The sequence below is a fragment of the Perognathus longimembris genome, chromosome 23 (assembly GCF_023159225.1).
Source record: "Perognathus longimembris pacificus isolate PPM17 chromosome 23, ASM2315922v1, whole genome shotgun sequence".
Lineage (NCBI taxonomy): Eukaryota > Metazoa > Chordata > Mammalia > Rodentia > Heteromyidae > Perognathus > Perognathus longimembris.
The window spans coordinates 8043494-8057512 of record NC_063183.1 but is presented as its reverse complement, the minus strand read 5'-3'; the positions used below and the strand labels follow the sequence as shown (position 1 = coordinate 8057512).

Genomic DNA, 14019 nt, shown 5'->3' with positions numbered 1-14019 from the left:
GGGATGCTGCCAGAGAGCCAGGGGAACGAAATCATCATCGAGTTGGAGAATATTCCATCAGGGGTCCACAGTCAGATTTTTCAAGGAAAGTCAGCGGCAAACCCCACTGTCAGCACGGTTTCATCCACGTCTGACATAGATGCCATTGGGTCACAGGGTTTCGGTCACAGGAATGGCAAAAGGCATCACCGTGTCCTAGGGCTTTCAACTTCTTTGAACGAATCGGTGTCTCAGACGCTCCATAGCCCAGGATGCCTGGGCATAGAGTCTCCTTCTACCTCCCACAACACCATTCAAGGTAGAAAATGCTCCAGGGAGCTACAGGGGAGTAGTGGGGAAGGTGGCCAAGCTTATTACTTAAAAAGACAAAAAAAAAAAACCCACCAGACCTGGCTCTGGTGGCTCATGCCTATAATCCTAGCTACTCAGGGGCCTGAGATCTGAGAATCATGGTTCAAAGCCAGCCTAAGCAGAAAAAGTCCCTGTGAGACTCATCTCCAGCTAACCACTCAAAAACCAGAAGTGGAGCTGTGGCTCACAGTGGTAGAGCATTAGCCTTGACTAAAAGAACTCAGAAACTCAGCACCCAGGCCCATAGCTCAAGCCTCATGACCAAAAACAAACAAACAAAACAAAACACAGTCCAGTCCTGTGGCTTGAACTCAGGGCCTGGACATTGTCCCTGATTTTTTTTTCTTTTTTCTTTTATCTCAAGGCTACTGCTCTACCAGTTGAGCCACAGCTTTTTGCTGCTTAATTGGAGATAAGACTCTCATAGGCTTTCTTGCCCAAGCTGGCTTCAAAGTGGGATTCTCAGATCTCAGCACCCTAAGAAGCTAGAGTTTCAGATGTGAGCTACTAGTACCCGACTAATCTTGCTATTTTGAGTAGAAGAAAGAAACCCTTTCCAAGAAACTTCTTGGCAGCATTGGCTCGTTTGTGCTAAACCAGTCATCTGTAAGGGACTCATATCCTCTGGGCCTTGGAGGGGTTAAGGACAGAGCCTTAACACAGTTAGCACACTGTTAAGAAGGCAGGAATGACTTAGGGCTGGGCAACCAGTAGCCTATGCCATATTGGTTGAAAGTAGAGAGGAGAGAAGAGAGATAGAAAAGCCTATGACCAAGCAATATGGAAGGTTAAAGTGAAGCAAAGACAGCCTGACTATAAGTGTAAGATCCTCTTGGCTTTGCTTAATGATCTTTGTCATGAGAAAGAGAGACACACTGAACTTTGACAGTTCAAATATTATCTTTGGCACTGCTTTGAGCTTTAGCTCATATATATGTTTTTTCTTGTTGGTTTTGCTTTTGCCTGTTGGAATTGCTGAGGGTATTTATTCTTCTTTCTTTGTGGCCTTATAAAACATAGTCTAGGGGCTGAGAATGTAATTTAGTGGTAGAGTGCTTGCCTAGCATGCATGAAGCCCTGGGTTCGATTCCTCAGTACCACATATATAGAAAATGGCCAGAAGTGGAGCTGTGGCTCAAGTGGCAGAGTGCTAGCCTTGAGCAAAAAGAAGCCAGGGACAGTGCTCAGGCCCTGAGTTACAGCCCCAGGACTGGCAAAAAAACAAAAACAAACATAAAGAAAAAAATCATATTCTAAATTTAGTGTCATATTTTAAGTGTGTGTGTGTGTGTGTGTGTGTGTGTGTGTGTGTGTGTGTGCCAATGCTAGGGTTTGAACTTAGGGCCTCATTTAGCTATTTTGCTCAAGGCTGGTGCTCTACTGCTTGAGTCACACCTCCACTTCCCAGTGCCATATTTTATAATACCATGACTGTTATAGAAAAAAGAGGGCTGGGCACTGGTGGCTCTTACCTGTAATTCTAGTTGCTCAGGAGGCTGAAATCTAAGGATCACAGTTCAAAGCCAGCCCAGTCAGGAAAGTCTGTAAGACTCTTATCCACCAGAAAACTGCAAGTAGTACTGTGGCTCAAAATGGTAGAGCACTAGCCTTGGGCAAAAGAGCTCAGGGACAGCTCCCAGGCAGCCCTGAGTTCAAGCCCCACAAAAACGTAAAATAAAATGAAAAAAAAAACAACAACCATAAAAACAAAGAACTTGAACTCTGTTTATTCTTCTGCAGGACAAAAGTTAATTGCCTCCCTGATTCCCATGACATCTAGAGACAGGATTAAAACCATTCGGAGCCAGCCAAGAACCATGGAAGAGAAGAGGAGGCTCAGGTATACCCTGGATGTCTCTTCCCCCATTTCAACCCTTGGGCTGGGGGCTTTCAGTCCAGGCCGAGGTGATTGAGGTTCGTGGCCTCCGACTCTAGCTACCCTTATGGTCCTCCAGCCACCCCGGCCTCCTGCAGTCCAGCTTTTGCTTGAGGCTCCAAAGTGGCTGTTCCCTGTGCCAGGACTCTTCCTCTCTCCTCTCTCTCAAATACAGCAGTGCTTGCTTAGTGGTGACCCCCCACCCCCACCCCTCGCCCACACCTCCCAACCTGGCTGCTTTTAACTGTCTGTAATACAAGTCACCTTCTCCTGCTACTCATTATTATATTAATTATTATTTTCTTTTCCAACAAGGATGACAGTTCTACTAGGCAAGAAATTGCTCTTTTGCTTACTGAGCTTTCTTCCTTCCTCCTTCCTCCCTCATTTCCTCCCTCCCACCCTTCTTTCTTTTCCCTTGCAGTCCTAGGGTTAATAGGCCGGTGCTCTACTATTTGAGCAATGCCTCCAGCTCCTTTTGCTTCACTTTATTTTTCATATAGAGTCTTGTCATTTTGCCTGGGGCTAGCCTGGAACTGTGATCCTGTTACCTCCACCTCCTGCATAGATTTACAGGCATGCCCAGATAGTAATTTAATTTTTTTTCACCAGTCCTGGGGCTTGAACTCAGGGCCTGGACACTGTCTCTGAGCTCCTTTTGCTCAAGGCCAGCACTCTACCAACTGAGCCACAGCGCCACTTCTTTCTTCTGTTGATGTGGTGCTGAGGAATCTAACCCAGGGCTTCATGCATGGTAGGCAAGCACTCTACCACTAAGCCACATTCCCAGCCCATTAATGTAATGGTTTAGGATGAGGTCTTGCTGTGTTGCCTAGGTCACCCCTGGCCTTCCTGCTCTGGCCTCCTAAGTAGCGAGGACTCATAGGCATGCATCACTGTGCCCAGCAGTAGCTTTTGTGTGTATGTGTATGTGCCAGAACTGGGGCTTGAACTTGGGGCCTGGGCATTCTCCCTTTGAGCTCTGTTTACTCAAGGCTAGTGCTCTACCACTTGGCCTACAGTTCCACTTCTGTCTTTTCTGGCAATTCATTGGAAAGAAGAGTCTCAGAGACTTTCTTTCCTGCCCAAGTTGGCTTTGAACCTCCATCCTCAGATCTCATCCTCCTGAGTAGCTAGGATGACAGGTGTGAGCCACCAGTGCCTGGCAGCTATTTTTTTTAAATGAATGAATGAATGAATGAATGAATGAACCACAGTGTTGGCATCTCTAATCTTCATGTTCTCAATCCCCCCCCCAACCCCAGGAGAATAGTTGACAAAGAGAAAAGTAAACAGTCCCATGGCGCCTTCCACATGAAATGCTGTGCTCAGTGTTTGAACTCCATCTCTCGGGTAGGTCTGCCTTGGGCTGGATTTCATCATATGCACTTGGTATGAACCCACCATCCTTTGCGGGTTGGGAGGCCAGGGTGTGATACCTGGGTATGTGTGAGCGGCACACACTCCTCCCACTGTGGGAATTGCCCTTGCCCCTCCCTCTGGATCGTTTCTTGTTCAAGGCTAGCGCTCTACCACTGTGAACCACAGATCCACTTCTGGGTTTTGAGTGGTTAATTGAAGATAAGAGTCTCACAAACTTTCCTATCTGGGCTGGCTTTGAACTAGGATCCTCAGATCTCAGCCTTCTGAGTAGCTAGGACGACAGGTGTGAGCCACCAGCACTGGTTAGGCCGCATTTTCTTTATCCATTCATCTGTTGATGGACAGCTCAGTAGATTGGGTATGTTAACTATTATAAATGATGCTTTAACAACCAAAGGTGTGCAGATATCTCTCTGCTAGGCGTGTGGATTCATTTCCTTTGGAGATATGCCCAGTAGGGATATGACAGCTGGATCTCCAGTTAGTGTTTTGTTTATTAGTTTTGTTTTTGTTTGTTGCCAGTCCTGGGGCGTGGACTCAGTGCCTGAGCACTGTCCCTGGTTTCTTTTTGCTCAAGGCTAGCACTCTACCTCTTGAGCCACAGCGCCATTTTTTTTCTATATATGTGGTGCTGAGGAATCGAACCCAGGGCTTCATGTATACGAGGCGAGCACTTTACCACTAGGCCATATTCCCAGGCCCTCCAGTTAGTGTTTTGAAGAACATCTGTGGAGCATGTACTAATACACATTGTCAAAATAAAGTGGACACAGCAAGAGGATGACCACAGGGCAGGCCTGGAGTGTGGATGGGAGGTGGTACAGGGAAGGGGAGACACCCTTGGGTGCTGTCCAGCTCAGCGTGGGCATGGGAAAAGGAGGTGGGCATGGAGAAGATCTGGAGGAGGAGGAAAAGAAGGAGGAGGAGGAGGAGGAGGAGGAGGAGGAGGAGGAGGAGGAGGAGGAGGAGGAGGAGGAGGAAGAGAGGAGGAGGTTGGCATCTGAGCATCCCCAGAAACAACCAGCCTGTGCCTTGGAGGGTGGTTGTGGAGATGCTGCCAGGCACAAGGTAAAGGCCCTGGAGGTTTTCCTGGTCCTGTACTACAGAGAGGTGCTTGAAGGGTGGGTATGCAGTCACAGGCCCTGCCTCCACCCTCAGGCCTACCGGAGGTGCAAGAACAGCCTTTCAGAGCTCCTCAATTCCATCAGCCTGTGGCAGAAGAGGTTCAAGGTCATCGGCGGCAAGTTTGGCACCAGCGTCCTCTCCTATTTCAGCTTCCTCAGGTGGCTTTTGAAGTTCAACATCTTCTCATTCATCGTGAACTTCAGCTTCATCGTCATCCCTCAGTTTACTGTGGGGGAAAGGAACACCCTGCGGTTCACCGGGCTGGAGTTCTTCACTGGGGCGGTAAGTTCTCCACTTCCTCCTGCCCAACACTCACCACCCCGTCATTCCCCCCCCCCACTTCTGTTGCCTGGAGGTTGAATGATAGGGAAAGTGCACAAATCTGTGGGGATTCAGGCATCCCATTCTTCTGTTTGTTACAAAGGATGGACTCACAGTTCACACCTATAATCTAGCTACTCAGAGGGTTGAGATCTAAGGATCATGGTTCAAAGCCAGCCCAGGCAGGAAAGTCATTGAGATGCTTATTTTCAAGTTACCACCAAAAAGCCAGAAGTGGAGCTCAAATGGTAGAGCACTAGCCTTGAGCAGAAAAAGCTCAAGAACAGCATCCAAGACCTGAGTTCAAGTCTACAGTGCACACACACACACACACACACACACACACACACACACACAAACCAAAAATCAAGAAAACAAATCCCAGGGCTAGGAATATGGCCTAGCGGCAAGAGTGCTTGCCTCATATACATGAAGCCCTAGGTTCAATTTCTCAGCACCACATATATAGAAAATGACCAGAAGTGGTGCTGTGGCTCAAGTGGCAGAGTGCTAGCCTTGAGCAAAAAGAAGCCAGGGACAGTGCTCGAGATGAGGAGGAGGAGGAGGAGGAGGAGGAGAAGGAGGAGGAGGAGGAGAAAGAGGAGGAGGAGGAGGAGGAGGAGGAGGAGGAGGAGGAGGAGGAGGAGGAGGAGGAGGAGGAGGAGGAGGAAGAAGAAGAAGAGGAGGAGGAAGAGGAGGAAAAGAAAAGAAAACAAACCCCAGTAATGGCAAAAAGTTAACTTACCAACTAACTGACTAAATAATGTACAGCTATCAGGGCATTTCGCTTTGAAATTTCTCAGCATGCCTCTGAGAAATAAGGCCACATGTTTGCCATCATAATGCCATTTTAAGATTTAACAAAGCTAAAGATTAACATCACCTAAAATCCAAGCCATATTCAAAAATTTCAGACAGAGTCTCATGATTTTCCCCTGCTGGCTTTGGACCTTAGTCCTCCCGATGTGTGTGTCTCCCGAGTAGCTGGGATTACAGGTGCATGCCACCTCGCCCTGCCTACCTGACTTGATTCTCCTTATTATCCCATCCAGGGTTATTTCCAGGACACAGTGATGTACTATGGCTTTTACACCAATTCTACCATCCGGCACAGGAGCGGTGGGGCCTCCTACAACATGCAGCTGGCCTACATCTTCACCATCGGTGTGTGCTTGGTCATCTGCTTCTTCAGTTTGCTGTTCAGGTACACAGCACCAGCACTGATGGTTCTGGGCCTTATTTTAGATTTGGGCAATGTCCAAGGAAGTTAAAAACAAACCTAGGAAGTAGTATTTTTGCAATTTTGACTTGCCACTGCCATCTAATCCTTCCTTGTCCCAAAACATAAGAGTTGAACAGAAAAAAGAGGTTCTGTGTGCCTGTGAGCAAGTGGGCAGACCCGGTGCTGGGGGCACATGCACACCTGTGATCCTAGCTACTCAGGAGGCTGAGATCTGAGGATCTCACAGCCAGCCCAAAGCAGGAAAATCTGTGAAACTCTTATCTTCAACTAACCATCAAAAAGCCAGAAAGGGGGCTGGGGATATAGCCTAGTGGCAAGAGTGCCTGCCTCGGATACACGAGGCCCTAGGTTCGATTCCCCAGCACCACATATACAGAAAACAGCCAGAAGCAGCGCTGTGGCTCAAGTGGCAGAGTGCTAGCCTTGAGCGGGAAGAAGCCAGGGACAGTGCTCAGGCCCTGAGTCCAAGGCCCAAGACTGGCCAAAAAAAAAAAAAAAAAAAGCCAGAAAGGGCAAGAGTGCTTGCCTCATATACACGAAGCCCTAGGTTTGATTCCTCAGCACCACATATATAGAAAAGGCCAGAAGTGGTTCTGTGGCTTAAGTGGTAGAGTGCTAGCCTTGAGCACAAAGAAGCCAGGGACAGTGCTCAGGCCCTGAGTTCAAGGCCCAGGGCTGGCAAAAAAAAAAGCCAGAAGAGGATCTGTAGCTCAAGAGCAAGGCTGCTTTCTTCTGAGTATTTCTCTCCTTGGCATATCTATGTCAGTTGCTGTGGTTTGAATCTGGAACATTCCCAAAGGCCCATGTGTTCAAATCTTGGCTCCAGCTCCACTCCACTGAGGAAGAGTGGAGATGTTAACAGGAGGTCTTTAGGTCATGGGAGGTGTGCCCTCCCAAGGGACTGTGGGACCATGGGCTCTCCCTAACTCTCTCTGGCTTCTTGGCCATTAAGTGAAAGATTCTGCCTGCCATGATGTGCCACCACTGGCCCAAAGCAGCAGGGCCAACTGATCAGGGACTGAAATCTCCAAAAATCAATGAGCCAAAATAAACCTTTTCTAAGTCAATGGAACGGTCGCAGATGCCTGTGATGGTGATGGAAAGCTGAGGGCACAGCTGTTGTCTTTCTGAGTTGTCACAGGGTTCTCACTCTGCATGCATCTGGTTTGAGTTCTATTCCTCTTCCTCTTCCCCTTCCTCCTCCTCCTTCTTCCTCCTCTTCCTCTTATTCCTTTTCTCTTCTTTTCCATTCCTCTTCTTTTCCTTCCCTCTCTCTACTTGCTTCCTTCTTCTCTCTTCTCTCTCCCTCTTTCTCTTTCTCATACTGGTCCTGGGGCTTGAATTCAGGGCTTGGGCACTGTCCCTGAACTTCTTTTGCTCAAAGGCTCATGCTCTACCACTTGAGCCACAGCTCCATTTCTGGCTATTGTTGTTTTTAGTTTAGGAGAGGTAAGTGTCTAATGGACTTTCCTACCCAATCTGGCTTTGAACCACAATCCACAGATCTCACCCTCCTGAGTAGCTTGGATTATGGGTGTGAGCCACTGGCCTTACTTTTCTCTTTTGCTATGCTTGGAATCCATGACCTTGCTCTGCCACGGAGCAGTGTCCCCTTTGCCCTCCTCCTCTTAGAAGAACACTAATCTGGTCTGGGAATATGGCCTAGTGGCAAGAGTGCTTGCCTCATATACATGAAGCCCTGGGTTCAATTCCCCAGCACCACATATATAGAAAATGTCCAGAAGTGGCGCTGTGGCTCAAGTGGCAGAGTGCTAGCCTTGAGCAAAAAGGAAGCCAGGGACAGTGCTCAGGCCCTGAGACCAAGGCCCAGGACTGGCCAAAAAAAAAAAAAAAAAAAAGAACACTAATCTTGGGCTGGGAATATGGCTTAGTGGTAGGGTGCTTGCCTCGCATGCATAAAGTCCTGGGTTCGATTCCTCAGTGCTACATACACAGAAAAAGCCGGAAGTGGTGCTGTGGCTCAAGAGGTAGAGTGCTAGCCTTGAGCACGAAGAAGCCAGGGATAGTGCTCAGGCCCTGAGTCCCCAGGCTCCAGGACTGGGGATAAAAAACGAACAACAACAAAAAAAACCACACCAGTCTTGTTGGATTAGGACCCACCCTAATGACTACTTTGACTGAATCACCACTGATAAAAGGCCCTATGTCCAAATACAGTCACATACTGAGGGGCTTGGGGTTAACAACTTCAATGTGTACATTGTAGGGGACACACTTCAGCCATTACAGCCCCACAGCTAGCATGGCATTACAACTGAAATGAGATTTCAGTTTGTCCTGACAAACTGGGAAAAAGGTCTTCAGTTGATGTTACTCAGGGATGTTACTCAGATTTTGGAGAGACAGGGCCATTTCTGCTCAGAATTTAATACAGGCTAAGGTCAACATTAAGGGACTCCTGAGCCTGACCACAGCTTTGGGATCTTAACAACAGCTACTAGAGAGTGTTTGCTGCTACAAGTTCTGTCCTAACGCTTGTGATTGGCTGAGCAGTGTCACTTGTGATTGGCTAATGGTGTCTCTTGTGATTGGCTGAGTAGTGTCTCCCTGTTCCCTAAAGCTGTTCACTTTGTAATACCTGGAACCTGTGGGCAGGTTATATTACATTACGAAATGGACTTTTGCAGATAAGATGAAGATTCTTAAAGTGGAGAGAGCACCCTGGATTCCCCAGGAGAGAGCCATAGAATCACAAATGCCCTTCTAAGAGGCAGGGGTCAGGGAGATGTGGAATATGCTTCTCTGAAGGCGTTGGGACCACAGGTCAAGGAGTTGAGGGAGGCTTCTAGAAGCTAGAAGAGGCAGGAAATGAATCACAAACGCCCTTCTAAGAGGCAGGGGTCAGGGAGATGTGGAATATGCTTCTCTGAAGGCGTAGGGACCACAGGTCAAGGAGTTGAGGGAGGCTTCTAGAAGCTAGAAGAGGCAGGAAATGAATCTTCCAGTGGTCTTCCGGTTCTTTCTGTGCTGCTTCATACAGAAAGAGACCAGCCCTGTCAGCGTTCTGATGTTAGCCTTCTATGACCCATATTCTGACTCTGACCTCCAAAAACATTGGATGAGGGATGTGTGTTGTTGTTAGTTGGTGGTAATTTGTTACCTCTGCCAGCAGAGATTCATACAAGTCTCCTAGTGTGGAGGTGGAAAGCGAGATTCAGAGCAGTTAAGGAGATGAGGTTGCACAGAAACAAGGCTGGCTATGAAAAAACTCCTGAAGAAAGACCTGGAGAGCCATGCTATAGAAAACTATGTGGACATTGTCAAGAGCAAACATCACCCACACATCATCCAATTTTTTGAGGTGATGGAGGATAAAGACTATATCTGGTCATGGAACTGGCCATGCAGAGACACCTCATAGGCTTGCCTGTGACCTATTTTGTTAAAACCAGTTATGATTTTCTTAAACATTCTTGAAATACAGATTCTAGATGGATTTCCAGCCTTATCTCTCTAAGGACATCTCTCGTACTTGGAAAGAGTTGCACAAGAAGAATAAGGCCAGTAACAATGAAGAAAGAGATTCTCATGGCTCCAGATACCTGTGAGGAGATGAGAAAGTCAGTGAAGTGGTCGAGTCCATGCTTTCTTATAGAGAGACGTTGACTGCTTGAAATTGGCCAAGCCGGAAAGCCTGCTTTGCTTTGTAATGTTCACTGAGAGGTCACTATTTTCCGTGCTCCAAAGAGTAGTGTGTGGGCTAGCAGGGCAGAGGATAAATAGCATTTATGAGAGTGCAAGGCCAAGAAGAACTCTGCCTTCCAGCCTGGAATACACTATTCTGTGTCTCTGCCTAGACTTCTCCCATTTTTTTCTGTAAGTCCCTTTCAAGAACCATTGCTCCCATGGGCCCTTTTCTTTCTACCTCCAGATTTTACACATAGCTTACACTGCTGAGAGTTTCATTCAGTATTTGTTAACTAATGTCTAGCAAAATTACTTAAATATTGCTATACATAAAGAAGAATTTTCTCAAATATATACTGAATTCCATAGACACAAAAAAAAAAAAAAAAAAAAAAAAAAAAAAAAAAAAAAAAAGGAGATGAGGTTGGCACAGTTGGCGAATCCTGTCTGTCCCAAAGCCAGAGCTCCTGACTGTTGTGGTTCTGTGGGAGGGGCTCCATCTCACTCTTCACTGTGGCCAGACAAGGGCTGCCCTTTGTCTACTCTCTGCCATCCTAATAACGGGGGCCTTTGCTTTCTGCCTTCCCTAGCATGGCCAAGTACTTCCGGAACAACTTCATTAACCCCCACATTTACTCCCGAGGCATCGCTAAGCTGGTGTTTTGCTGGGACTTCACTGTCACCCATGGGAAGGCCGTGAAGCTGAAACAGAAGAACCTCAGCACTGAGATCCGGGTGAGACACACTCACCCTGCCTGGCGCCTCTCTTCACCAGCTCCCTTCCCCCCTCCTGTGCCTCTGTGAGGCTGGCCATTTAAAAAAACTAAACTATGTGTCATAAATAGTACTTTAGTACTTGTGCACTATCTGTAGTGGTGTGGGGACATTTTTGTATGAACTGGGAAGCTTGGGCATTAGTGCTGCCTTCCTTGATGACAGTTTAGCCGTTTAGGTCAAAGTCTTAAATTGTGCCAGACATGGTTCCCTGTAATCCCAGCCCTGGAGAAGCTGAGGCAGGAAGATTGTGAGTTCCAGACCAGCCTTGGCTACATAGCAAGACTCCTGTCTCCAAATTAACAACCAGATGACATAGGAATTGCAATGAAAGCTGTTGATCAAGAAGGGCTAGTGAGGGCTGGGGATATAGCCTAGTGGCAAGAGTGCCTGCCTCGGATACACGAGGCCCTGGGTTCGATTCCCCAGCACCACATATACAGAAAACGGCCAGAAGCGGCGCTGTGGCTCAAGTGGCAGAGTGCTAGCCTTGAGCGGGAAGAAGCCAGGGACAGTGCTCAGGCCCTGAGTCCAAGGCCCAGGACTGGCAAAAAAACAAAAAACAAAAAAAAACAAAACAAAAAGAAGGGCTGGTGGATGAGGGAGAGAAAGCAATAGAGTTGCCAAGCACCAATGGTTCATGCCTGTCTAGCTACTTAGCAGGCTGAGATTTGAGGATGGCAGTTTGAAGCCAGCCAAGGCAGGAAAGTCTGTGAGACTCTTATCTCCAATTAATCACAGTAAAAGCTAGAAGTGGTGCTGTGGTTCAAGTGGTAGAGTGCTAGCCTTAAGCAGAAGGGACTCAGGGATAGAACCCAGGACTGGCCAAAAAGAAAAAAAAAGTAGTAGAGTTATTCTGAGCAAAACACAGAGTGTACATGTTTGAAATACTACACTGAAAACTCCTTAGTGTAATTAATACACACTAAAAAAAAAAAAAAAGAATGACAGTCAAGTAAAATGGACTCAGGTTTTAAGGCGTGGGAGCCAACAGAAGAGAGTGAGGATGCAAGCAGAGGTGTTTTTCATGCATGAAAGTCGAACAGTAGAGCCTATTGAAATTGTTTTGAGGAGAGGGATGGGCCATTGATCAGGATCCATTATTAATGTGTGTGGAAATGGCACAATGAACGTATGTTCACAACAAGAAAAATAAAATCCAGGGCTGGGAATGGGCTTAGTGGTTGAGTGCTTGCCTAGCATGCATGAAGCCCTGGGTTCCATTCCTCAGTACCACATACACAGAAAAAGCTGGAAGTGGTGCTGTGGTTCAAGAGGCCGAGTGCTAGCCTTGAGCAAAAAGAAGCCAAGGACAGTGCCCAGGCCCTCAGTACCAAGCCCCAGGACTGGCAAAACAAAAACAAAACCCAGAAAAACCAAGAGGCCTATGAGCTCCACACATTCATAAACAAGGTCAAAAGATATAGGTCTTTTTCAGGATGAGAAGGAAATTTTGATGAGGTGGTGGGGGTTCTTGGCCATTTTGAATTCTCCCATAATCAATTTCCAGCATGAACTTCTGCCTCACCTGCGGATCTGGCTGGCTTTGTGCCTGGGGATGGAGGGACCTGTGGATCAAGGTGATGGGCTTGTGTTTGCAGGAGAACCTGTCGGAGATTCGCCAGGAGAACACCAAGTTCACGTTCCACCAGCAGCTGACCCGCTTTTCTGCCCACGTGGTGGCCTGGCTTGTCTCCACGGGAATGGCCACCACCTGCTGCGTGGCTGTGTATTACCTGTCTGAGTTCAACTCTGAGGTAAAGCAGACAGGCAGGATGGTCAGGGCTGGAAGCAAAGCGCCTGAGGCTGGTCTCTGCTTAAGGGGAGATGGTTCAGAGCCCTTGCTTTTAGCCTGGATGGGTGGCTGAGTGTCTGAAACTGTGCCATGTTGGGGATGGGCACTGGTGACTGACTCAGACCTATAACCCCAGCTACATAAGAGGTTGAGATCTGAGGACCAAGACTCAAAGCCAGCCTGGGCAGAAAAATCTGTGAGATTCTTATCTCCAATGAATTGCCAAAAAGCTGGAAGTAGAGGTGTGGCTCAAAAGGTAGAGCACCAGCCTTGAGCAAAATAGTTAAACAAGAGTGTGAAATACTGGGGCTGGGAATATGGCCTAGTGGTAGGACGCTTGCCTCGTAAGAGTGTGAAATACTGGATTCAAACTCTGGTACCAGCCCCCCGGAACAAACAAACCAAATCAAAATAAAGAACACCTTCACAGTCTCCCCTGCCCTTGGCCATGGCTCAGCCTCTGCCTTTATGAGGCCCTGTGCCATGTGCATGCAGGCTACAGGCTCACATGCTTCAGGCCAGTGGGGGAGGAGAGGAATGGGGCTTTGGCCACAGACCCAGGATCAAGTTCTCCTTTCTTCCTTTATGTAGAACCCCCTCCCCCCAAGAACTCCCACAGCCTCTGGCAGAGTAGATCCTCAATTGTACTTACCTGGTAAACTCCACCAAGTGATTTAATCTTTCCAACCCAAGGATCCTTGCCTGTAAAATACAGTCACACAGCCAGGTGATAGTGGCTCACGCCTGTCATCCTAACTACTCAGGAAGCTGAGCTCTGAGGATCGTGGTTCAAAGCCAGCCAGCCAGCCAGGGCAGCCAAGTCTGTGAGACTCTTATTTCCCATGAGCCACCAGAAAACAGGAAGTGGCTCTGTGGCTCAGAGTGGTAGAGTAGAGGTCTACCCTTGAGCGAAAGAGCTCAGGGACAGTGCCCAGGCCCTGAGTTCAAGCCCCATAACCAACAACAACCACCACAAGAAAAGACAAGATCCAGCACTCAGCGGGCACTTTGGCTTTCTCCTCCACCCTGACAGTTCCTGAAGACACACAGGAACCCCGGGGCGGTGCTGTTACTACCCTTTGTTGTGTCCTGTATCAACCTGGCCGTGCCACGCTTCTACTCCATGTTCAGGCTGGTAGAGAGGTTCGAGCTGCCACGGCATGAAGTCTACGTCCTCCTGATCCGGTAGGTGTGCCCACCATGCCCAAGTTGGCCTCATTTCTAGGGAGCTCAAAGAGATTCTGCTTAAATCCCAGATTTCTGAGGTACATAAGGCAAGAATTCAGGAGTGTGGGTTAAGAGCCACAAAAGACCCTGGGAAAATGTACTTACTGGGTCCCCCACACCTTTTAGGTTCCCCTCCCTTTTCTCAATAGCTATCAGCTTATCCCTAGTCTTCCGGGGTGACACATATGTATGGGCCAGCAGTATGCTGTTCGAAGGATTCTGGTTGAGGAATCATGGGGCACTGAAACCATCCAGTGTCACACCAAGCCCTGGTTC

The 14019-nt window shown here is 47.9% G+C and overlaps 1 protein-coding gene across 1 annotated transcript in view; it reads left to right on the top strand.

The window, feature by feature from the left end:
- Window positions 1-14019, top strand: part of Tmc5 (transmembrane channel like 5) — a 42243-nt gene that overhangs the window by 13997 nt on the left and 14227 nt on the right. Inside the window, exons 5-11 of the mRNA XM_048332792.1 lie at window positions 2092-2191; window positions 3493-3580; window positions 4769-5017; window positions 6109-6260; window positions 10538-10682; window positions 12323-12478; window positions 13550-13701. Coding sequence (XP_048188749.1) covers window positions 2092-2191; window positions 3493-3580; window positions 4769-5017; window positions 6109-6260; window positions 10538-10682; window positions 12323-12478; window positions 13550-13701 — 1042 coding nt within the window. The remainder of the gene's footprint in view (window positions 1-2091; window positions 2192-3492; window positions 3581-4768; window positions 5018-6108; window positions 6261-10537; window positions 10683-12322; window positions 12479-13549; window positions 13702-14019) is intronic.